General features: G+C 35.7%; 1 protein-coding gene across 1 annotated transcript in view; it reads left to right on the top strand.

The window, feature by feature from the left end:
* Window positions 1-26487, top strand: part of FMN1 (formin 1) — a 148181-nt gene that overhangs the window by 7702 nt on the left and 113992 nt on the right. The window contains exon 3 of the mRNA XM_056346672.1: window positions 18430-18491. Coding sequence (XP_056202647.1) covers window positions 18430-18491 — 62 coding nt within the window. The remainder of the gene's footprint in view (window positions 1-18429; window positions 18492-26487) is intronic.

Raw genomic sequence — 26487 nt, 5'->3', positions numbered from 1 at the left:
GTTTCCTATTAAAAATTAATTTTTAGCCTTTAGGATTAAAGTAGTTCTCTTGTATTAAAACAGAGTTTAGTCTTTTGCTAAAGCAAAACAAATAAAAAAAGATATGAGAGAGAAGTATTTGAAATTCCTGCTAGAGAAAATAAAAAAAAAAAACAAAAAACAAAAAAACAAAACCAAAACCCAAGTTCTAACATAAATAAATTTAGGGCTTTTTTTCATCATATGTTTTCTTGGTAATTCAAATTTCTGTATTCAACATGAAAAATCCTGTTCTCATATAGCCTGTCTATTCATCATCCTTAAATCTGCAGTGAGGTAATGCTGTCTCTATGGTGCCACAATTTCTATAACAACAGACTGTGATGCTGTAAGCACAACGTTCAGGGTAAATAAGAAAATCAGAAGGTGACTGAGAAAGCTCTTATTAAAGAGTGTCTATGTAAGTGGTGAATGAAACACAAAATAATGGCAGATATTTATTGCAAAGTCTCAAATATATTAAAGCCTTAGTCCCCTATCCTCTGCGTTCCCAGCAAGAAAATGGGTTTATGGTCATGATGTAAATGCAGAGAACAACCAGCTTATGTGAGAGAAAGAGAAGCATAATGGTCTGAACAAAGAGATGAGGGATAAGAACATGATTTCTTATCTTTCTTTAACATAAACTTCCTTTGTGGCCTTGAACAATTTGTGTTTGTCTCCAAAAAAAGACATAATGCTTCATGTTGTTAGTACCCTGAAGGAAGCTGTTGTAACAGTGGCTGCTAACAGTTGGTTTCATGTTAAAATAAAAAAGTTGACTTTTTTTTTTTCCCATAATTTCAATTCATTTGATTTCAATGTGGTATTTGGGGTTTAGTTCTGGGATTCTATTATAAATGTTATTGTAATGAATTAGATAAAGCAGGACTACAGCAAACAGGATATTGCTCACTGGTTGAAGGTAGTGTTTCTGTGATTTAATGGTCACTGATCAATTTAATTTGACCTCAGAGTTCAGGTGGGCTGCATGAAGGTTTTTTAAATTATTTTATTACGTATTTTGCAGCATGACAAGCATATTTGGCCATGTTATGTCAGCGTTTCATATTCTGACAAATACACTAGCTCATTATTGAGAAACTGAGTTTCTTACTACAAGCCAGATTGTTGTAACCATATTATATTCCTCTAGAGTAACAATGACATTTTCTCCCCTTACTTGTGGCAACTAAAGCTATAATTTTATGGATTTTTAAAGTATTGGACATAGTGCTGCTTGGAAATCTCTGCTTTCTCAGACAAATGGGTTGTGCATGTGCTGATCAATGCAGCAGCCACTTTTCCAGATATCTTGCAGCCCTGTCTGCTAAGATTTACTTTGAAAATATTAAAAAAAAAAACCCAAACAACAACAACTCAAACCAAGTAACAAACATTTCCTTTGCTTTTCTCTCCCCACCTCAGCTGATACTGTCATTCATACTGTGACTCTTGAGACAGGAGGAAAAAGATAAGCACATGTTAATGCTGAAAATTTGTTGTGATACTTGTGTTCTGTTTCCAGCCCTTCTGCTACCTCCTGGAATGACTTCAGGAAAGTTGTGAGACTTTTCCAAGCTTTAGTTTACCCATCCGTAAAATTGGAATAAGAATCCTGACGTATTTGTCAAGCGTATTTCAATTCCTTTTCTGTTTGTAGGCCATTAGCATTAGCTAGAGATGCAGAATGGAAAAGAATACTGACTTCCTAAACTTAAATCTGAAAAAAAAAAAAAAAATAGCATTTAGAGTATGGTAACTGTGCCTAAGGTCATGTCATAACATGTTCATGCCTTCCTATACACTGAGGATTATATTATTATAAAATAAGGGGGCAGAAGAGTTGTGCTCCACTTCTTGAAGAATCCCTGCTTTATTTCCATTGTCCATAACTCTATAGAAATGTAGTCATTTTAGGAGACCTATTGTTTTTTAGTTTGGATAAATCTGTTGCAGTAGATGCCTGAATGTTTTGCAGTATACAAAGCCATATCTGGATGCATGCATCTGTGTAGCCATAGATACCGCTGTGCTGAACAATTCACATACAGAACAGCTTTGGTCAACTCAAAGTAGAAACTTGATTTTTAAACTACATTTTTCCTAGTGAGAAGGTTAATCTATTATCCAAATATAATGAAGGCAAGTTCTGTGAATTATTTCTTTTACTGTAGTTTTTAGTTTGAAATATCGGCACCACTATGGGTCCTACCAAAGTGATGTTGCAGAGGCCCAAAACAGTCACAGGGTTTTGTGAGATGATTCTTGTTACATAGTTGAAACACAGTGAAAAGGCAATTGTGTACAGCACAAGAAGAATGATTTTGTATTTTATTTCCATGGTTCTATTTCAAAATACATAAGGCCCTTTATACTACAGGAGTGCTTCTGAGTTTCATTGAGTTCACTTTCCTGTTCTCCAGCCGCACTGTTCATGTGATGTAAAGTTCTGTTTGGCCCAGCATTTGAACATGAGATATTTAGATAATAGTCTAAATGAAACCCTGACACTTTCTGAAAATTTGCACCTAGATTTAGAACTGCTTTTTGTGTTTCTTTTTAGTTAAATTTGATATCATCTCTGCCAAGTTTGCCCCCTCTGCTACAGCACAGACACATACTCTTACCTGTAAAAAACCCAACCCTACTGATTGTACATTTCTTAGGTTTGTATAATCCAAGTTTTAAGTTTGTCAACAGTTCTATTGAGAATTGCTGAGAATATATTGGGGGAGGTGGTGTGCCTGTGCGTATGGATATGTAGTAAGCCAACACTCAACCACATATCCGCCCACTTTTGAATAATTGTGTGCTTAGACTGCATGTATAGTATACATGCATTCTCAACGTATGCTTACTATATATAGTATACGGTGATTGCGAAGGTGTTATAGATTTAGAATAAGTCCTTTGTATTTTAAATTTGTGCTAGATGAAGTAGGTAGTCTGTAACTCATCAAAGAAATTCTGTAATAAATTTCTTCCTCATGTTTGCTAAAAAGGTGTTATTTGTTTACCGTGTTGCGTTGGTGAATGTGATTCTGTAATAGATTGGCTTTGTAAGTCTGAAGTAGGACATTTATTGAGAAAGAAGTCATGTTTAATGTCCCCAGCAGCAGTACATCTAACATTGCCTGCCTGGGTGAGTGAAAATGACAAGCAAAACTATTCATTTCTATCAGGTAAATGAACTGTAGCTGTAACCTCTCACAGCGAACGAACAATCAAGTAGGTAAGGTACTCAGGTGACTGCTTCTGAATAGTGCTTTATACTGCTTTGCAGTCGGAAAGAGTAAGAACTATTTTCTTCATTTCTGTATCAGACAATCAAGGGGTTGCTGTTTTTTCCTTCAGGAGGCTGCTTTTCTGTGGGCCTTGTTATGTTGTTCTCAGGGAATCCAATGAGTATTGTGATGTTATTTAATTTTCTGTAGTAAGTTAACTCATATCTTCGGTGTTATCTCAGACAGTATTTAGATACTGCACTGATGGCTTGTTTAGGACTGTTTATTTTCCACATGTCCTTGTCCATCTGTTTCCTTTCCTCACATCTTCCGTATTTTCATTGTACCAGAATCTTTAAGGTGCTAAAACTTTAGGCCTGGGGGATTTTTCCTTCCCTTAAAAGTCTTAAATAATAAAAATTAAGTTGCAGTGAAGGATGTCTCTTCATTTTGCAGACTGGGGAACTGACATCCTTATATGTATTGAATTACAGGGCTGTAAAAGAGTTCAGATTCCATGGGAAGTAAAGAAAGGAGGACAGATAGGAGTAGGTGGAATGGGGTGAGGGAAGGAGGATTATAATTATGTGTCAAAACCACATTCAGTATTGTTTTAGCAAATCCCCTATCCCTAAAAAAGAGGCAATTCTAAGAATTTCTTTAAGTACAATCAATTTTAACTTCCTAGTTCTGAAAGGATGCGTAAGTACAAAACTTGTTCAAATTGGTGTTCAGAAAGTTTGGGGAAGTCTGTCTGTCAACTTTTTATAAACCTAAGCTTTGGGCTTCAACTGACCAGTCATCGTGTAAAAAAATGCAATTTTCCCTCTTAAAATGTTGCATTCATGTAGTGTTTCAAATAAATGTCTGTATTTCTCCCAGTATTACATCTGGTGTAATACCCATACAAGTGTGAAAATTATGCTTTGTAAGTACCATTCCAAGACTGAACAAACAACATATTTTGGAAGTTGTTCATGACTATGTTTATTGGAAGAAAAGCCTGAACATTTGCTGCTTTTTAGGACTGTAGCCTGGAAAAAGCCTGGAAGGTTGCATCAATGCTTCTGTAAAAATACATAAACAAATAATAGAAAAGGTGGAACTGTGGTGAATGCCTTCCCTTCTGACGCCTGGTGGTTAGAGGGGAAACTACACGGGGAAGTAATGGAGGAGGAACTATGTAGTAAAAGGGAATACTGAAAATTGTGGGACCAAGGTCACTAGGGAGGGAGGAAAGATTAAGAAACCTTCACTATTCTGAAATTTAATGAAACGGCTCAATTAAAAGTTAATTATTTCCTCTATGCTACACGGTGTGGTACATCTCAAGAGAAGGAGATTGCACTCAAGTTTCCCAGCTTTTGTTCTTTAATTGCTTTTAAATTGTATTAACATTATTTCCACATACTGAGTTTAATATGTAAGATTTTTTAAAAAAAATGAATGTTCTGATCAGAAGTGACTATATAGTTCATTTATCTTCAAAGCTTCTACCTTCTACTTAAATTTTGAGATCATGGCAGAGAAGATTCCTAAATTGCTTATGTAAAGTTTGAGGAGTAACACATCTGTTTGAAATGCAAGTTATGGAGATTTCTGTGGGAAAGGTTTTCATATAAGATTTTATTTAGAATTATTCAAGTAGGTAATTTGTTTTATTATCAAAGAAGAAAAGGTAGTTTTTGCACAGTACAGTTTTGAACACAATTAGCATAATACTGAACAATATTTGAGTATGTATAGTTGCTTTTTGCAACAGTTTTGGAGAATCAAAGTTGCCATTTGAAACACTGTGACCCACCATATCCAGTATTCCCAAAGTTGTAGGTTAAATTTTCGGGTCACCAGGTTTACCAGTGAGAGCTTATATCTTTTCTTTAAGAAATGGTGTTTGAACAGTGAAGCTTGCTCAGATTTGCAAAGATTTACATGAGGATGTATTGTGTATTGCTGCTCTGTATTCAGATTAATTTCTGTGTGATTATACAACTGGACATACATTAAGCATTTGCATAAATTACATAGGTTGGCCAAAACATCCAGATTTTATTTGATGTTTGGTTTTCTATGCATTGAAGAAAAACATGCATGCTATAGTGTGTATTTTCTTTGCAAAACAATGAAGCATGCCTTATACTTTACTAATAGTAATATCTTACATTTCTATTTCTACCACCCGTTAGCATATGTCATACATTGGCCACTGTCATTGCACAGTCTATAATTTTATATTTTTTTTTTAAGTGCATGTTTTAGAAATAACTTAAAAAGCAAGCGAAGGAATTCTTGAAAGTGTTCCCATGCCAGACTTCTGTCTTCTAATTGGATTGTGTGGAATGAATCTGTCAGAGAAGGCTCAGCTTTCTCACCTGCATTACTTTCCTTGCCTTACCAAGCAACGCGAAAAGACAGTATGAGTGAGCACCACTGTTATTTTGAATTTAAAGTCTTAAGGCATGAATAAAATAAGCAATTTAATCATTCTACAGTGTGTGGTACACAATTCTGTGTATGTATTGAGCCAAGAGCTTTATAGAGATATTTGCAAGTTTGTTTTCATGTAAGTGTTATTATATGTGACCTATGGTTAACTAAGGAATGTCCGTGGGATTTTTTTACATGGTAGAGATTTAAATGCTTACTATTCGATTTTGATTTGATTCGATGGACAGTGCTAATATCTAGGAACACTTAAAAATTAAGCAATGCATAACACTTGATAATTTTTTGCAAGACAAAATTACATAAATGGAAGCTGAAAACACCGATTGAGGTATATGTTTGCAGTAATGAATAAAAAGCAGGGTGTCTGGCAGACTCCCTGCTAGGATGTGTATTTAATGCGTGTAAAAACATAAATTCCCTGTGTGACGCTTAAATACAATCTTACTTATGCTTTTGTCTCTAGCTCACCTAAAGCTTTGCAAGGAGGGACCACCAGGTGGGTGGAACAGTTGTAATGTTGTCCGTCTGTGTCTAGTCTTTGGTCTCTTCTACTACTGTAAAGGCAGTATTTACCTTTCCCTGATGGAATAAAAATGGTAAGGGCAGAGCCTGCAGTACCTACCACTATTTAGCACTAAAAACTTGAAAAAGACTACAAAAGTTCTTTAATATAGATGAGGCACTGTTTCCAGAATTCAAGCCCGTGATACTTCGGTTTCAGTGGCCACCATCCCACTGAGTGGAACTTAAGTTGATTTCTTTGACTTTCAGATCCATCCCACAATGTAGAGTGTGAAATCTTGCAAAGATTTGAAATCTGATTGGAATAACGTCACAATTGAGAACTGGTGTATTTCCTTCTCTTCTCCTTCTTCTTCCCCCCCCCCCCCCCCCCCCCATTTCTTTTGTCTGTGAGCAAACTCCAGGTGAATGTAACCCATTTTAGAGACAATCTAATACACCTAATAATTGTGCTTGTTATAATACGGTAGTGCTTGTTTTAAAAATCTTTGAAGCAAAGACTTCAGTATAGTGAAAATGCTTTCTGAGTTGGTGGGCTACGGTCCACCATCGTGAGGTGTATCTTACCTAAAACTGAGGTAACAGCTGAATTTAAGCAAAAAGACAAGGTGAATTGTATTAATAAATGATCAGAAATATTGTAGCAGCATACTTTTACTGATTTGGATAAATATTGCCTATTAAAAATGGGAACTGAAGCTTTTTGTACAAGAACTAAGTTTACCCTGTTTACTCATTTAGTACTAGTCAGTTTGAAAGGTTTAAAGGGATGATAGCTTTTTATTTTTCCCTAACCTTGGTGTATTTGGACACACCCTGGTCTTTATTTAAAGCGAGCATTTTTAACACTGCCAAAGAAATACAATAAAATCCCACTGAAACTGTGTGAGGGCTAATTAGATACTAACTGATAACACCATTAGCAGTGAATCAGTAGGGATGTCTTTTGAAGGAAAAGGAGCTTTAATTGTGCTTTGAGAAAGGGAGTGAATGATATTAACCTGATTTATAGAAGTTTATTTCAGATATAGCCCCTGCTGTGTCTTTCTGCATTTTCTAGCTAAGCTTTCTATCTCACCAAGAGCAGGACACGCACAGCCCTAGCCGTTGTTTGATTTCAAATGGAGTTTAAGGAACTTACATAGTACAAACTCTTGTGGCCTGGAAACTCCTTTTAAGCAGCTCTTTCCAATTATTGAATTATTATTGATTTTGTGATAACCAGCTGACGCTGAGCTGGAATTAATTTTATTTTAAAAGAGGATTTTCTGATAGTATTGCTCTTTTTTCTACAATGAGATGTCACTTCTGCAGTTGCTTGTTGAAGTAACTGACATAACTGAATAAGGCATGTTTCAATGCATTTATATTTTTCCATGAATGTGGAAATGAGAGAAAACAACATCTTTTGGAGGATCCTTCTGTGGCAACTGAGATTGCAGGGGGTTTTTTTAGTATTTTAGGTGAACACTAGTTTCATTCCGGTGTCATGAAGGTGGTGAACCTGTGTACTTTTTATAAAGGTGCTACTTCTGTTGATATTGAATTTATATAATCCATAACATAAAGTACTCTGAAATTTTGGTCTGCCTTTTTTTCTAAAATAAATATTTGAATAAAAGCTTCCTAAAGACATTCTCAAATTATGAAATACCAACTCTCTAGTGATTAAAACACCCTTTCTGAAGAGGAAGATGTTGTTTCTGAGTCTTGCTTTTAGTGTAATGTTTTGCCTCAGTATCTCTAGCCTGTCTTCTTTATTTCTTAAGTTACGAAACTTTCATTATACTGTGTATGGATGATCATTATTTGTTTATTCATTAAGCAGTTTCCTGCTTTTCAAGATTTTTTTTGAAAAGTTCTCATGCTTTTCAAGCAATTACAGTATAGCAATCTGCTGAGTTTAAACTTTTATTAAAATCTTTTTTTGTAGTTGAGTTCGGAATACTAGTTGTTGTTGAATATTCAATCCTGATTATTTTACAAGACTTGAAAACAACCCTGATGACCAGGATAAACTCTTAATGTATTATATCACTGAAGAACAAGGTCCTTAATTCTACCATGAAACACCATTTAGATGATGATGCAAGTGGACACCATATTAGAAGAAATACCTCCAAAAGACTTTGAAGGCCTGTCCTATTCCCTTTGAGGTTTCATAATAGAAGTTCATTCACGCTTGTTACAGCTGCTGAATACTACTTAGGAAATAAAGACAGTGTTCAGATATTTGCATTAATCAAAGTAGCTTATTTTGGAATTTGTTAGAACTTTCCTGCAAATGATCTTAGGGTAGGGAAGTTATGTTGTCTATATAAATGGTCATTAAGTGGACTTCTGAAAAGTCTGGTCTGACACACTCATCTCTCCCTGACAATTCCTTAGCATTTCCCATTTCCCTCACTCAAAGCAGGCCTGACCTTACAAGAGTGGTGGTGGTGTGGAGGTCCTAGAAACACTTAGGTATTAAGAATTACAGGCCACTCATGGTTTACTGCTTGCTTGGAGACTGGGCAAACGAGCAACATCCTATGTTTACTGATCCCATAAAAATCTCTTACTTTTTCCTTCCTTTCCAATGTAACGAACAGTGTAAAAACATCTTAGAATTGTTTGTGGAACAGAAAAAGAAAATCCTACCACTCATCTCTACCCTAAAAGCTGGGGTTCTGAGGTGAAGGAATTCTGGCCTACGCATCTTCTTGGACACACTAAACAATATTTACTGGTCATATAGATACGCAGTTCAGATTTTGAAGGTCTTCTGAATTTGTAACTAAAAAGACTAGGGGTGTAATTATTTGGGAATTCTGTGTGTTTTAAAGAAGCCAGCTCAAACTGAACCTTCCATTCAGTACCTATAACACCTTGATATCAAAGCTCAACTTTCTCTGTAGAAACCATAGACCCAGTCAGTCCCACAGAAGTTATGGGTCTATTGCCTGGAGATCATGTTGATCCTAGAAGGTGCAGATAAATGCTAAAGCTGAACAGTTGGGGCAGTAAATATGGATGGACTCATTCATATTCAGATAAAGGCCTAGTAATACTAGAATATGCTCCTATTTTAGATACTTGGGTTTTCTGAATCTTAATGGTTGATTTGAGCAGTCTGTGTTGCACATTTTATTTGCAAGATTAGCTTTGAGGGACAAATTTTAGAAAACACAGTGCTGTAAAAATCAGTCTAATATATTGAATATGTCTTCGTTTCAGATTATTCTGTATTAAGTTTAAAATCTGTGGTTATAAAATGCAAAAACTATTAAAAAGTATATAGTTTTTATATAACTTACATCAGGATAAGCAGCCTTTATTGCCTTACCTTTTTTCCCCATCTGTAAGTTTTTGAATCTGTCAACTTCTTGGGTTCCAGGTACTTCCTTTTTTGAACTGCTGCTCAAAAGAACACAAATAAAATCTTCTGCTGTCACACCTGTACACCCCTAACATCCTTTAATGTATTTTAAACTCTTTGCTCTGGCAGATGTGATGTATAAATGCTTGTAGGCATTTTTCTACTGTTTCACAATATGTGATACTCTGTTGTTTTCACACAATTAATGTCTGTGATTCTATAACAAGTTCAGTTTCTGCTGCCTTTAGAGTATTTTAAAGCCCTTTGTTGACCTCTTGTCCATCTTAATTATTCACTCTTTTTTAATTGTTTGGCTTTGCTGCTTCAGCTTTTCCATCATGCTTCCACAATAATTCTCTAATCTGTTTATATACTATGTTTGATGCAATTACAGGACAGGGTTGCTTCCTCCTTGCAGTGGGTATTCAGTTAAAACACAATCTCCTACCCTTTTTGCAACCCTTTACTTTGTTGTAGGTTTTTATTCCATGCTTTTAATTGAAGCATTTAAAATACTGTAGTACCTTATGATAAAGAAAATGTTATTGAAAAATCTTTGCTTTTAGATCTAGATTTCTTTTCCTGATACACTGATAGCTTTTTTTGTCAATGTTATCTTTATATGATCCATATTGCCAACATACTTTAAAACCATGAAGCAAAACTGGAAATTAGCTGAGGAAGAATGTTATCAGATTTGCACTGGTTCTGTCCTTGCAGTGTTCACTGCTAAAATATTTGTTTAAAATCAGATAAAACACTAATTATAATTCATTTTTCCTGCAGTTGTGTGTAGGCAGAACCAAATATAGTATAACTGGAAATAAAGTTATGATACTTTCTAATATTGACTATGAATGGCAGAACGGGATCATGACATTAGGCTAGTTGATCGCTCCAGAAATCATGGTGGGTTTTTTCCCAAGCACCTTCTGAAAATATACAGTTGAACAAGGAAATTTCAAATGTATATGTTACTATCAAATAAGATTTAACAAGCTAATCATTAGGGAAAAAATAAGACAAAAACCCCCTCCTGTATTAAAATAAAAAACTAGATGAAAAACTAATGATATAACAAGGTCACACCCAGAATAAAAGAACAGTATATCTATATCCATAAATTGGTGAATTTATAGTCTGACATCAGAAAAAAACCTGAAAAGGTTATTAATGGAGTACAAAACTGCCACCCAGTGGAAGTTGCTAATTTTACATTTTCTCAATCTCCTTCAGATTTTCAAGAAATCAGAGATCTATTTTTGTGTCACTGGAACGAATAATACATTAACTTATGGAAATTATTCCCATTTTTTTGATCATAATTATATTTATCTACAGTAGAGAATAATGTTTCAAACAAACAATACAAAATAGGAAAATTATGATTTTACAAGAGCACAGTTTTACAGTGCACAGGGAATATTGGAATGCATATATGCAGATAGATTTTAAAAGGTCCTTGTCTTTCTTGTACTGGAGAGCCCAGCACTGAACACAGCACTCCAGGTGTTACCTTACCAGTGCTGGGTAGAGGGGAAGGATCACCTCCTTCAAGCTGCTGGCAAGACTCCTAACAACCCAGGATGCTGTTGGCCACCTTTGCTGCAAGGACAAATTGCTGGCTCATATTCAGCTAGGTGTCCCCCAGGTCCTTTCCTGAAAAGCTGCTCTCCAGCCGGTTGGCCCGCAGCACGTACTTGTGCCTGGGGTTGTTCCTCCTCAGGTGCAGGACTTTGCACTTCCCCTTGTTGAACATGAAGTTCCTGTCAGCCCATTTCTCCAGCCTGTTGAGGTCCTTCTGGAGGGCAGCAACACTCCAGCTTATGAGCCACTCCTCCCAGTTTCGTGTTGTCAGCAAGCTTGCTGCAGGTGTAGACGCTCTGCCACTCTGCACATATTCATTAATGAACTGGAAAAGTGAGACATGAGAAGGGGAAGCTTGCAGCTGATATGAAGTTTGTAAGAATAGTGAAGGTAAGACCTGAATGCAAATTTAGCATTCTCTCATCAGTATGCAAATTTTTTTCATGAGAATTAGGGGAAAAAAAAGATGAAAAAAAAGTAAAAAAAAATAAATATCTAAGATTGAGGGACTATGCAGTAAAACGGCAAAGGAAGTCCAAAATACAGAACTATTAAGAGGTATGCTTGAGGAAAAAAATTCCTAAATCCATACAGAGAATAATTAACTCTGATCTGATCATTACTCTTTGAAAATGAGACCTTGATGTTAAAGTAGGTCTTTGGAAATGTCAGTTCAGTGCTCATTAGTGATCAAAAAGCAGCTGAAGTTTTAGGAAGTAGGAAAGAAATAGAAGATAAAATCTTCTAGATCATCATAATGCCACTATATGAATGTCCACATTTTGATTTTCATGGGAAACTGTAGTTTTGTCAGCTCAGAGAGAGTACAGTACAACTGTAAAAGGTTCAGGGAAAGATGGCAACTCTGATCAATGGTATGGAACATGTTCCTTATGAGGAAAGCCTATGTAGTCTAATATTCTTTCAACTGAAGAAAAATCAGTCCAGGGGACATATGATGGAGATCTCTAAAATCATAAGAAACAGCAAACGGCTAAATGGTGAACAGTTGTGCACTGTTTCTTCCAGCACAGGGACTGCAGGCATCAAATCAACTTAACAGGTGCAGATTCAAAATAAACAAAAGGGTCTTTACCTCATGTGCAATTAATTCTTGTCTGCTTGCAGGAGCTTTAAAATCAGCAATGCACATTCATTGAAGAGAAATCCATTTGCAAATTATTAAATATGCAAACAGCTCTTGTTTAGAAAGTTCCTGAATTGCAAATCAGGTTGCTGGAAGAGTGTACTGGAAAAGTACTACTACCTTTTTGCCAGTTTTTAAGTTTTTTACATCACTTGTTTTTTAGCCACTCAGACAGGATACTAGGCAAAATAGACTTTTTGCTTGTCTCAATACAGATACAATTTTGTTTACTATGAAACTGAATGATTTTTATTTTCTGTGTTGTGGCAGTTCTCAGTTTACCTCTTCAGGGGCCTATAGAAATACTAAAAAAAAATAGCCTTTGACTTGTGCCCCCAAACCTTTGTAAAATGGGAATATATGACATGAGTAATCCCCAAATAAGATGTTTTTCCTTAATTAACTGTAATTCAGAGTATCTTCTGGAAACTGAATCTTTTCAGTTTTCAAAAATTTTTAGAATCATGAAATGATGGAATTGTTTAGTTGGAAAAGACCTTTAGGGTCATCAAGTCCAACTGTTAACCTATTACTGACAAGTCCATCACTAAGTACCACATCTACACATCTCTTAAACACATTGACTCAACCACTTCCCTGGGCAGCCTGTTCCAATGCTTGGCAACACTTTTGGTGAAGAAATTTTTCCTAATATCTACACTAAACCTTCCCTGGTGCAATTTGAGGCCATTTCTTCTCATTGCTTGTTACCTGGGAAAAGAGACCGACCCCCACCTCACTACCACCTCATTTCAGGTAGCTGTAGAGTGATAAGGTCTCCCCTCAGCCTCCTTTTCTTCAGGCTAAACAACCCCAGTTCCCTCAGCTGCTCCTCATAAGATGACTTCTCCAGACCCTTTACCAGCCTCACTGCCCTTTGCTGGACAGTGTCCAACACCTCAATGTCTCCTGCAGTGAGGGGTCCAAAACTATACCCAGGATTCAAGGTGCAGCCTCACCAGTGCCCAGTACAGGAGGACAATCACTGCTCTTGTCCTGCTGGCCGCATTGTTTTCAATAAAAGCCAGGAAGCCAAAAAGACCACCTGGGCACACTGCTGGCTCATGTTCAGCTGGCTGTCAACTAGCACCCCCATTCCCTTTTCCACCAGCTAGCTTTCCAGCTACTCTTTCCAAGTATTTTTCCATCATTCTGCTGCTTTAATGGTCTACAATGAGCTTATCTTCCAAAACTAGATATTTTCCTTTACTTACGTAGCTGTTTTTTCCCCCTATTATGGATTAGTGCAGCTTCACTGTAAAATCTGATCGAATTAATTACCCCCAGGTACCTTCATTGGGTAAAAACTATTCCCCTCAAAAGGTCTGGCTAGAACTCAAAACGTGTAAAAGTGATTTGATCTAGATGACAGGCACCTCTTTGTGCTGTTTCTATGTGAAGAGAGGATCCTTGCAGTTTAATGTTGGCATAAGTTGCACGTTGGATACAAAATATGTATGGCAAGTCCTAGAGGATGAAAGTGCAGAAAAGTGATAGTGGTGGTGAAGGGAAGGTTCATTTTGTCATGATAATGAGGTCCAAGTAGAGTTTTGCTCTAGCTGATAAACCCATATGATTAGCAAGACTGCGTTAGATACCACTCTTATCTACCAAGTATGGCAAAACATGGGAGTAAATGGAAATTTAAGTTTCACAGTAAGGATTTTTTTTTTTACAGTTACTGATTTATTTTTCCAACAACACCATAGAAAGGGAAAACTTGCACTGTCATGTCACTTTATCTCTTTAGGTTTTATCAAGGCCTCTATCCAGCTTCCCATTTACTTTGCCAACTTTCGTGTTACTTTAAAAAAAGTATTTCAATTAAACGTATTTCATTAAACTAGTATTTTAAAATACATTGCTGACTGCCAGCAGATGTAACAAATATTTGTATTTATTTAAGACTTTATAATGTATATCTGCTTTATCTCAGTGTCTTAGAAAAAACATCGAGTTTTATGAAAGCTTTAGCTGCAGTGGATTATAATTATTGACTGAAGAAAGCATCAAGTTGCCGAAGTAAAAGAGTATGCCCGAATGGGCAACAAATTCCATCATTTCTGAAATTTTTCTTGGGAGGGAGTCCTCTCAAAACAAAGGGAAAAGTAGTAAATTAGTAGTAGTAAATGCAAATTAAGAATTAGAGCTGGCTGGAGCTGAATCTATGCAGTGAGACTGTTTACTTTTTTTGCTTCTTTGCCTTGTGTAAAGGACTAACATTTTTAATTTTCTCAGTAATGAAATCCTAATTTGCTTGCGGTCATTTTTCAGGATAGGAGCATTTGCTATCTAATTTGTTTCTGATTTTTTTGTTTGTTTCAAAAGCCCTTCAGAGTAGTATCTGCATTAGGGTTAGCTAACTTATTCATGCTCTTCAGCCATCGTCTTCCCAGGCTGTTTGGAGACCAGGCAAGTACAACAGGATGTTCACACAGTCAGCCTTCTGCTATCCAGTGTAATGAAAGACTTAAAACCACCAAAAAGACAGCCCCCGTGACATCGCATAAACTAGAGGATGTGCTGGCATGGAATACAGTCACCTTGTGACACAAGATCAGGTTGCATATATAAATTAGGGTGTAACGAAGAGGGAGCCAGGCACTTTTCAGTGGTGGCCAGTGACAGGACCAGTGTGAGCACACATTGAAATGCAGAAGGGTCCAGCTAAGTGTCAGGAAACACTTTCTCACTGCCAGGGTGACTGAGCACTGGCACAGGTTGCCCAGAGAGGACGAGGAGGATGATGGAGATTTGAGGAAGCATCCAAAAGCTGCCTGGACATGGCCCTAAGTAACTAGCTGTGGCTGGGGTTGGACCAGATGACCTCAGGAGATCCCTCCCAACCTCAGCTGTTCTGTGGTTCTGTGATTAGGAGCTTTGTTTCCGGGTGGGTCTCAAAGGTCCTTAAGGTATTGCAGCCCTAAGAAGCTGGAGGTCATACAGTTCAATTGCAACCTTATATCTTAGCTGGTTCTGAGGACTATACACATATGTTTGTGTGCCTTAATTAATAAGGCTGGGTGAGTTACAGTGATTATGTGATAATCAGGATGGCTACACACAGAGCTGTATCAGGTTTCTTGAATTCTAGCATAGTTAATTTGTAACCTAGACAAATCACTCATTGATAGTTTAGGGTTTATAGTATTTCTGGTTTGTTTCTGTAGTCTAGGTGAATCTATTTTTAAGTTAAATGGAATTTAAGAACTCAGTAGTTTATAAAGCCTGACCTATATTTTGTTTGCAATACCAGTTCCTTCCATTAACATGTCATTATTGTTTACTTTGCTGTTGTGATTTTACCATTCTAAGCAGCATCCCAACATCACTGCATAATTAAACTTTATTATTCTGTTGCCAATGTGTTCAGAAACTGATTTTTGGAATTACATGGATGTGATTATTCTTTCTAGTCAAATTCTTCATTGTTTTAATGATTCAGATTACTGTATCTGTGTGCAGGGTATTTTCTTGGGATGTTAACTATCCATGTAGAATTATACTAAATTATTGTGACTTCACAAAAAACATGAAAGGAATGAACACGAGTTACTTTATATTATACAAAACTGTAATTGTGATGTGATTTATTTTTTTTTATTTTGCTTAAGAATTTAAAAGGTACTTTGCCAGGTATCAGCTTCTATCCAATAGATAAGTTTCTTCTAGTTAAAAAAGAAATATAATGGTAGGAAGAAGCTTATGCTGTAGAACATCAGTTTATTGTATAGTAGACAAAATATCAATTTATAATAAACTTGCTTTTATGCAGTAGCAGTGTTTTAAGTAAATAATTAGGTTTATTAGTTCTTAAAACCTAGTACTTTCTAAGCATATTCTTAAGGAATAAGTAAACCATAAAATTGTTACTCTCTATTTTACCTCTGCTTTAGAACAGAGATTAAACAAAGAATCTCTAAAACTTTGGAGCTTTCAGCTAGGAGAACTAATGAAAAATGTGCCAACTTAAATAACTTAAAAAGATGGTGTCTTGAAAAAAAATTTTAACTTATTATGTTGTGTTAGGTTTCATCCATGGGTGTTCTTTCATTATTCTCTGCACAAATTTTGCAACAGAAGGTTGGGAATGGGTAGACAAAGTGAAAAATTTGGCTTTGGTGCCAGTGCGTATGTGAACTGTGTCAGCATATGAGAACTATGACTGTCTTACCCAAACCCCAAAGAATGTTAAGCATTGAATAATCCCACGTAGAAAGTAAATCTTTTGTTAAGGTAGATCTGTATCCTTCTTTTAGCCAAACTAAGAACTGATTGTTAGCAGCATTTTCAAAGCCTGTTGTTTGCTTCAGTTGTTGTGTGACCTTAAATAGCTAAACTTCAAGTCAAGATGTTCATAAAGTTCATGCCCTGCAAACAGCCAGTGCTTAACCAGCTGAGGTGACAGAAGGGTCACAATTTTTTCTGGGGACCTGAGGCAGCTGTTTTGTTAAGTCCTGTTTAGGTGAATGAGTAAGCAGAGCCTGTGTCCAGGGGGAATATCAACGAGTCAAAGGAATTAACAGCAGAAAATTTAAAAGTCCATAGAACAAACTGGTTGTGATTCCAGCAGAGCAGTCAGGCAATTTTCCTGTACTGGAATGGTCTAAGTAGAGGCCTATTAGACAGGAAGGAAGAGTTTAGGTAGATACTGTTACTAGTTGGAATCACCGGAGTTTTTTATTTGTGGCTTGTAAAGTATCAATCCCTTTTCCTTTGGATTTTGTATATCGGTTCAGCTGCTTGCGTATAGCTTCACCTGCCTTTGAAGAAAATAACATTGCATTAAAAGCTTCCATGTCATACAGACGTTTCAGGGTGATGACCAGGTTATTTTTCCTTTCCTCTTTCTTCCACGTGCTCTCAAGAGAAAAAAGAAAAAAAGAATTAAAAAAAAAAGAAAAAAGCACCTAAGGACTGGAATATTTTACTCATCTGGTGCTTTGGTTCATGCTTTGGCGTTCTGGTGCTGTTTTATTGATTATACTGTTTCAGGGACCATAGAAATCCCTTAGTGTTAGAGAACATTGATAGTAAAATTTGAAGTCTTTAGACTATTTTCAGTCCTTGTTTAAATTAGGGTTTGATTCCTTCTTTTAGTCAAGGAAGCAGAAGCCAAACCAAGGAACTAAGTGCTTTTGGATGACTTTTGGTTTGGAAGCAGATAGAAGTGGGGCTTTGATGGTCTAGGAATGAATTCCTGTTGCTTGTTGAGGAGGGCTGTAGCTTCTGGGCCAATGTCTTACAGAAGACAGGATTCTCTTAAATCATTACACAGCTGTAATGAAAGGTCTTCTCTTTTTTCATCTGGCCAAATGTAGCCATGGTGTGGATTGAGAGAAACCATAGTATGAGACCCAGGTTTTTGAGGTCTATTTGGTAAATCTATACCTTGACATTACAGCCATCACTAAACCTGCGTAATCGATGCCCAACCTCCTCATTTTTTCATTGCTATTTTAAATTTCTCTGGCTTTAAGTCTCATGCTTTCAATTTTGTTATACCTTTGGATTTTGTTGTGTTCCTGCTAAACAGCAGAACTATATAGTACCCTGTGAAGGTATTTAAACCCTGTAATTAATCTTTATCTGATAGAATTAAGACAAAGAATGAATTCTTTCTACTTCATCCTGGTGGGTACTTCTCCAGGTCTTCATTTATACTTGTGATTGCTCTTTTATCCAATTTGCCTATGTATAGTGATTGTATGTTTACAGTTCAGTTCAAATCGTTGCATTTAATGCATGGTTTTTTTAGAATTCAGGTGGGTGTGTGTGCATGTCATAACATCCTGTCAGCTCTACATTTATCTGCAAAACTGGTTTCCTTTTGTTATTTCAGTCTGATGTATCTTCCTTCTGTTTTCCCCTCTCAGCATGGAAGACCTCTTTGCTTTATCCTCTGCTCTCAGAAACATCACAGAAAACCTGATCATGTGGTCTTAGAAAATAATGCTAATTAGTGTGTTCAGATTTTCTTTTCCATTGCAATGTAAAAGGTGTTATTTGAGAGCCTACGTCTGTATCCTGGACCCATTGGTATTGTATGAAATATACTATGCTGAAGATGGCACGTTGTTTTCTGACTCTAATGGAATGTACTTTTTTTATTTTTACAGAGTACCAAGCTGCCATTTTGCATTTAAAGAGGGAACATAAAGAAGAAATTGAAACATTAAAGGTATACTTTTGTAATGTTCTTTCTTTCCCTGACTCTAGTGCGTTTTACAGATTAAAGAAGTGCAAGCATATACTTTCCATCAAATGTTAAGAATTTTTTTTCCTAAAAGTAGTTTTCCATTCACTGCCAACTCAGTTAAAATTAATCTAGTTAAAACCCATATACATGTAGTCATATATGATGGCAAAAAGCAGTTTTGCATGTTTCCTCTTTGTAGTTTTGCTTATTGTTGTACTTTTAAATTCTTCCCTTTAACTCAGCAGTGCAGTACTTTTAAATTTGCTTATTATATTAAGGCACTGGCTTTTAACTACTCACTCTTTCTCAGTGAAATATACTTCTATAGTTTTTCTGTAGCTTTTTACAGAAGTTTTCTGTAATTTTAAATGGAAAAATAAGTGTGGAAATTCCATTTGTGAGAGTGAAATTTTATATTGAACACTCTTTATTGATGTCTGGTTTTGTAAGTGTAAACTTGACCAACCGTCTAATCATCAAAATCAGAAATAACAAAGTTTAATATTAGAACTCACTTTCCCTTGGCATGATAGACTGCTAAGCACAGTGGAATATTACAAGGAAGTGTTTTTATCATGAAAGCAGGAACTTAAATGGTAGCATAACTTTTAATTTGTTGAGCAGTCCTAGTTTAAGGAAAAATTAACAGCATCTTCATTTTCTCACCAGTTGTGATACATTCTTAACCATAGCTGCACTGTGTTGTAATACAGATCCGTATGCTAAGTCTTTAGTATAAAAGTCATCAAGTACAAAATGTTCCGTATTTTCTTTGTCATCATTAAAGCAAATAGAATGGAAAAAACAAACCTACTAACAAAGGGATTCTGATAATCCAGTATATTAATACATTGCCCATGTGATTAGGCAGATCACGTACAGCAATCATCAGACTAGTACAAGTACAGTATTTGTATTACACAAGAGTATTTATGTATTTGTGTCTGCACAAATGCATGGACATAATGGACATAAAACCTATGTATTTGAAAAAACTTAGCGAGGTCTTTGAGTAGACGGGTTGGAATGATGTTAGCAGCTTGTGGAGTGGACAGGATGGGCAGAGTGTCTGGTGTGTGCAGCATCTCTTAAAATTCAGCACAGGGAAATGCAAGCTAGCACTAAATACAACAGTAATGTACATTACTCTTACGAAGAATAGCATAACTCTCCCACACAAGAACAGTAGATGGATGCAAGGGGGATCTATTAATATTGAGAGGGTATTTCAGAGAATACATAGTCTCAGTGAGAGAGAACAATGTGTGTGTGCATCTCTAGCAACCCTGGAAACAGTAGAGGCAGAGGACACACAGGTACTGGCAAGCATCCATGAAAAATCACGCATCTCTCCGATCTAATTTTTCATTAAAAGAATGTTCGTCTTGCACATTTTTTTCCCATAAGAGTACATCTGAGATTAATTTATTTGCTGCTCATAACTTTGAATAATAGAAACATTCTGTTTTAAATCAGCTTAGTGCTTTTGTATGGATTATTTGGGTTTTCCTCAAATATCATCACTTCTTAATGATTAGTTGTGTTTGTATGTTATCTTGTTTAGTTGTAAGGAAATTGTGAATTTGTTTATTTCCAGAAAAGTGACATTGTGATGTAACTTTCAGCATCATAAAATCTCACCATTTTATATATGTATGTAAATATAATGAGAATGAGCTAAAATGCAAATATTTGTTGTCCGTGATTAGTAGACTTTTGCACTCTTAGCAGCAATGTCCTAAAGATCATGTTTTCTTATATTGCATGCATTTGGTGATTATTTTCATGTTTGTTACTGTTTTATCTTACACCCTGTAGTTCCAAAGGCAAACCACAAAAGGTGATATGAATATTTTGTAGGCCTTTCAGGTAATGGCAGTGAAGTGTAATGTCTGCATCATGGTGATTCAGAAAAATAACACCTGTGTTTATTGTATGCAAGGCATAATTCACACAAGATTTTTGGCTTTCCATTTTGGAGTTAAGTCACTGGAGACCTTGCAGTTCCGTTTGTAAGACTGATGATTCCTGAGATATAATGTGATTTTTCATTTTGTGATACTGAAGGACATAAAAACTTACTATACCAAAGGCCAGTTGAAACAAGTATCCTGTCTGCAGCAGTGACCAGCAGTGGGTGCTTAGAAAACACGTAAATAGAGTGTAAGAGCGATGCCTTCTTCCTGTGTGGTGCTTTTTGTTTTGATCTGGGTTTTGTTGGTTTTTTTTTTTTTGCAAGTCTGAGTGTCTTCATTATCTCTTTCTTGTTGCTTCTACTACCACTGCCTCTGTGCCCCTTCCTTAACAGTGTGCTCCTTGATTTTTGGACCTCAGCCCAGCCTGGTATGAAGTATCAGGTTCATAAAAGATGCATAGTGACTAAATTACTGAGAAATTACTGGTTGCCTTAGTGTACCATTCCCAGCAATTAGTGTTTTAAGGGTTTCCTGAAACAGAGTCTGCACACAGGTTATGGTATACAGTACTGATGAATAAATTATAGTATCACATACTTCCGTGACTTCTGAATGCTACACCATCTGAGTAGTGTTCCCATTCTTTTTCTGTGTGTCCTTGGCGGTTAGTTCCTTGTACTAGAATGTGACCCATCATAGATGAATGCTTTTTGTTTGTACAGTTGTTTTGGAGCTTTTTATTTCTCTGGAATGTGTAGAATGCCATGTGAAAATTTCTATATCATAGAATCATAAAATCATAGAATGGTTTCAGAGAAGGGACCTTAAAGATCATCTATATGGAATATAAAGAGCATCTAAATGGAATGCATTAGAGAAGGCCACACTTCGTATACTTTCTATCTTTCTTGTGGCTTTTCAGTATTTGAAGAAAGGGAAAGATATATTTTAAGATGTAAAAAAAATTAATTACTACATACTGCTGTATGTATGGAACTTTGTTATAAAATTCCATATTGGAAAATACAGAGGAGTAAAATTGTGTCATGATACAATTTTGCATCTTATTTTTTTTTTTGCATTTTATTCTTTAAGGATATAACAGAAAAATATGGTGGTAGGTATCTTGACTATTGGAAATGCTTGGGTTAAATGTGATTTTGTACTATGCACTGAAGGCACCTACAGACAGAAATTTCTCTGAACCAGCTCTTTTTCAAACTGATCCAAATCCCATATCTTATATTTATGGAGAAGGTTGATCATCATATCTTCTCTGTAAAAGATTAGGAGATCCTTTTTGTTATTCCTAAGATGCCTAGAAAAATCTTAGGGAGCCCTTAAAGGTATGTGTAGGGGAAAGTTCTCAAAAAATTATTAAACTGTTCTCTGAAGGTGAAATAAAGTAAGTTATCCACAGTCTGTCCTTTGAAACTGGTATATCATGGCTTATAAGTGAGAGATTTTTTACTCTTTAGCAACAGAAAGTGTCCTATACTTGTGTACTTTTACTTTTGGAAGTTATTTTTTTCCTTGACTATGTGAATGAAATTCCTAATGGATTTTTATTCTTCAAGATTTGTTATTACTGTTTTCATTTCCTATAAACTTCATATGGAATACCCTGAGTACCACCAGAGCTTTACCCTTAACACCAATTTAAAAGGGTTGGTGCTGATTCAGCAGCGAACAGTTGAAGTTGCAGCAGATGTAGCAGTCTTGAAGGATGTAAAGCAGTCACTGCGTAGGGAGGGTAAATGCTGGTATTTTGTGTTTTGATATTGCCAGCTTTATGCAATCACAGTAACTGAAAAAATCTGTTTTTTGATGTCACTTGAAATTAATTCCAGTCATGTAGCATGCATATTAATTAAGATTACAACATCTATTACACCAACTATTGATAAATCTGTACCATATTATATTGCATAACCATTAGAATAACTCATAACATCTCTTAATGTGCTCATTAACGTACATAATTCAACTGAACCATCCACATGAATATAATCTTTAGAAAGGATAATATAGTAGAGAAATACTTTTTTTTTACCCATTCACCTTTGGGGTACATTTACTAGTTGCTGCGTTCAAAGCATTTCTTGAATTTTGCACCTGTTATTTACCGACAATTGAATTACATATTTTTAAGACATTAAACTTGTTTCTAGTCTCCGTTGAATTTTTTGCTTTCCCTGCTCCTACCACTAGATGTCAGCGAAGTCTTTCAGAATAAGTTCCCAAGGCCTGTCACAGCTCGGTGTGGGTGCAAATTTCATGGTTCCCTCTGAACTGTGAGAATGTGTGTGGTGGTGACATCCTGCCTACTATTTGTGGATTTGGCATAGTCTTAGTTTTAGGTCAGAAATTAGCTTGCACATCGTGGGAGTAGAATTGAAGTTGCTCAATAGATAAGTAATTGCTGTCATCACCGTAGTAGTAGTAGTATTTTCCCTATATAACCAAGTCTACAGTATCTAATAACCAACTAAGTAGATGACAACGACTTAACATTGAATCAAAATATTGTAAATAGACTAGTGACTTCCAAAAGGAAGGAATTAACTTGAAGGGAATATTCTGATTGCAGTGCTTAATGGCTAATCCAACACACAGCTGCACAGGGGTGCAATATACTTTTTTTTTTTCTTCTTTTTTCTGTAAGTTCGTTTGACAAAATGAGTAAAAAAGTTAAGCTTTTACCCTAATTTCTCCTTCTTTCCTTTAACACAAGGGTACCAAATATTCCTACATCTTCAGTTACGTGGAAGTTTAATATTGCTTTTGGAAGATGGAATCAAAGTCCTAAGCTGTTCAATGACTCTACCCTATGCATGGATCTTTCTCTCTAATATGGGTTATTAGGCTTCCACCAACTCACTACATCTTTTCCCAAATTGAGAATAATAATGTCTTTAACCATTAATCACAGGTTTTTCTAATCATATTAATATATATTATATGATGCACATTATATAATATACTCTGTAAGAAATAATAACAGATTTTGGTAACAATAAAATATAAACTATGGATCGGTTGTAAATGACACAATAATTATTATATGATAAAATAATATTTCTACATCTCTCAAAGTATTTAATTGCAAATTTTAGAAGGAAATACCTGCAGTTGCATCTAACACAGTTATGAACATATTATTGAAACTTAAGAAATAATAAGTGGTAATGCAGTTTGTATGATACTATTAAAGAACAGGCTGGCCTCATTTAGAGAAGAATGTATCATGGGGTGTTCATAGTGACCTTTGTGGTCTCCTTAGTAATGTTTGCACTTTTGCATTTTCATGAAGGTTTCAAGACCTGAAATGTAGAAGTGGGTAGAAAGTAATTTCCTTTTGACAGAAGAACTTGCTTAACTTTCGAAACAATTTTATATCATAAGCTGAGATTAAAGACCAGTGCCCCAAAGTGCCACAGAAAAAGGTTGAAAGATGTGGGAGAAAAAAGAACATGAAAGGGAAAGTCGGAATTGTCTGATAATTTCAAAATGATTCATTTTTATTTTGTACTAAGACCAGAAAGGCATATCAAAATTTTCTGAGTTACTGAGTGAATTAATAAAACTTTACCTATGTGATGACCTTTTCATTCTTTTACAAATCTGTGTTTACATCTCTTGTGCTTCACAAGTCCTTCCCTGGACCTTTGCCTTTTCACTTTCCTTCCATTCATTTTCCATCATGGTCAGTGTGCTTCCATTTATGAATGCATCCATTGCTCTTTAATTATAATGTGGATAGCAAAAGGTATGGCTTCTCTGTGCTACATTTTGAAATTTTTAATTTGACTGTGAGAGGCAATGGTGGATAGTGTTGAAAGCTGCTGTATGCCAGAATACTTATCAAAAAAACTCTTTTATAGAAGTGGGAGATTTCATTTCTGTTTTAACAATTCAAAATGCCTTTTATTTATGTGTAAAAGTGAAATTTCATTTCAGCTTCAGAAAGAACATTAGAAATTATATGCTTTAACACCAAATCAAAACATTTTTAAATATTTCAATTTGTCTAAATCTCCTCTTTTATAGATAGTCTGCTACAACAAAGTGGAGTTTTGTTTAACAGATTCAATTGACCTGTCTGCTTTTAGGTAGGGATCTTTATCATTCCATTCTGGAAAAAAGAAATTTTAATTTTTGTTTTCCTTCAGTTTTGTGCGTGTATATGTGAATTTTTGCATAGGATAGGGATTTCACAATTTGTCAGAAGTCTCAACGTTTTGAAAACTACTATTAAAATACGGGAGCTAATGACAAATAGTGTTGAAAGCTTTGATATGCCATAGTACTTAACAAAACAACATTTAAGAACTGGATAATATGCAGACTTCTGGTAATAAAATTTGTCTTCAGGATGCTGAGATTGTTTTTAACCTTTACAAGATGAAATGCATCTGTAAGGTGGCTAGCTGCTTTGGTGTTCTTCACTGGATTTTCACGTCCCAGCTTACACAAATAGAAGAAAATCTATGTCATGTATGCTTTTGTCTGGGGAAGTGGAATTGCAGCTCAAAGGAGCAGCCAAGGTCAGCAAGGGTTTATTAGTCAATCTTTCCTAATGAGCTGTTCAGGTTTTTCAGCATTTCCATGTGGTGTTACTGATGAAGGTCTCCCAGCTTGTGGTTAATTATTGATACAACTCTTGCCTAACTTGAAATGTTTCACTCTTTTGTGCTGAGCTGCTGAATTTATGGTTTCACCACTGTGTGTGTACTGTGTGTCTTTATAAATCTTCTTCTAGGATACTCTGTCCTATGAAGGAGTTCTCCCTGTTCAGCATGGAACGTCTCTGCAGTGCAAGACAGTGAAAATATAAAGATTATGAAAAGCATAGATACTATGAGAAAGAGACTGAAATCCTATGAAAATAGTATTAAACTATCAATTTCAGTCTCCTAAGATTCCCAGACAACAGGAGCAAGATTATCTTCTAAGTATGTATGTCCTGAAATAGAGAAATCCCAGCAGGAGAAAATCACCCTGTAATGAAAAATTTGCACGGCCAGTGCTAGAGAAGGTGGCATAGCAGACTGGGGAATGATAGCAAAGGACATGAGAAATAAAACAATAACTTCCTACAGGGTGCATAGAAGCACATAAAAAAAGCTAGCAAGAAGTACTTGAATCTCTTTGGAACTACTTGTTGACAATTGCATCTTCATTCAAGAACGGAAGCTTGGAACAGTTCTCCATGGTATATGTAGATATTCCCCAGTTCGGTGCTTAATGAAGTTTTAAAAACTTGCACTGTATAATGCAACTCTATAATAAAAATCTTGATGAAATTTTAAGTATCTCTGCTATGCTCTGATACTTACATTGAACAAAATCTCCCCCCCCCCCCCCTTCTTCTCCTCCATTGACTTCATATTTTCCATATTTTTGATGCAATGCGTGTTTTGCATCTTTATGTTCCTTTAATCATATGTTTATGTTGCGATCGTTTTCTTATTAGATAGCTTGAATATCCAGGAAGACTTCTCTTATTGTGTTGGTTTTTTCACTGCAACTTGCTATGTCTTATATTGCCACTCTATTATTTTCATCGATACAATTTCACTGTAGGAACTTGGATTGTTTAAACTTCATGTCAGCTGCAGAATGCTGTTAATTCCACATGTTGATCCAAGAATTCTCCTGTTTATTTAAGAAGTTACCACAGACTCAGGAGAATAAAGTAGAACACATACTGTGAACGTGATGACGTTTTATTTTGACAGATTTGGAAGACCCCTGTAACATAGGAAACAATTGTCAACAAGAGAAATGAAGTGAAATGTGATCATAGGAGTGTAAAACCCACTAAAAATTAAGTAGTAACAATGTTATCTTACCATTTTGATTTTGAAAACATGTACCCCATGTCTCATTGTCGAAATCACCTGCTTTTTGAAATTTACTACACCAGATTTTGTTTGAATTTAATAATTGTAAGCCATTTCTCTGAATGGAATATGCAATTTTATGTTGTTTAAAAATTCTGGCTCTAATATTCCTGGGTTTTAGAACAGGGTCAAATTTGGCAAGGATGGGCATTTTGC

This window comes from Falco biarmicus, chromosome 7 (assembly GCF_023638135.1).
Source record: "Falco biarmicus isolate bFalBia1 chromosome 7, bFalBia1.pri, whole genome shotgun sequence".
Taxonomy (NCBI): domain Eukaryota; kingdom Metazoa; phylum Chordata; class Aves; order Falconiformes; family Falconidae; genus Falco; species Falco biarmicus.
Note: the sequence above shows the minus strand (reverse complement) of the source record. Positions and strands in the feature narration are given on the sequence as shown.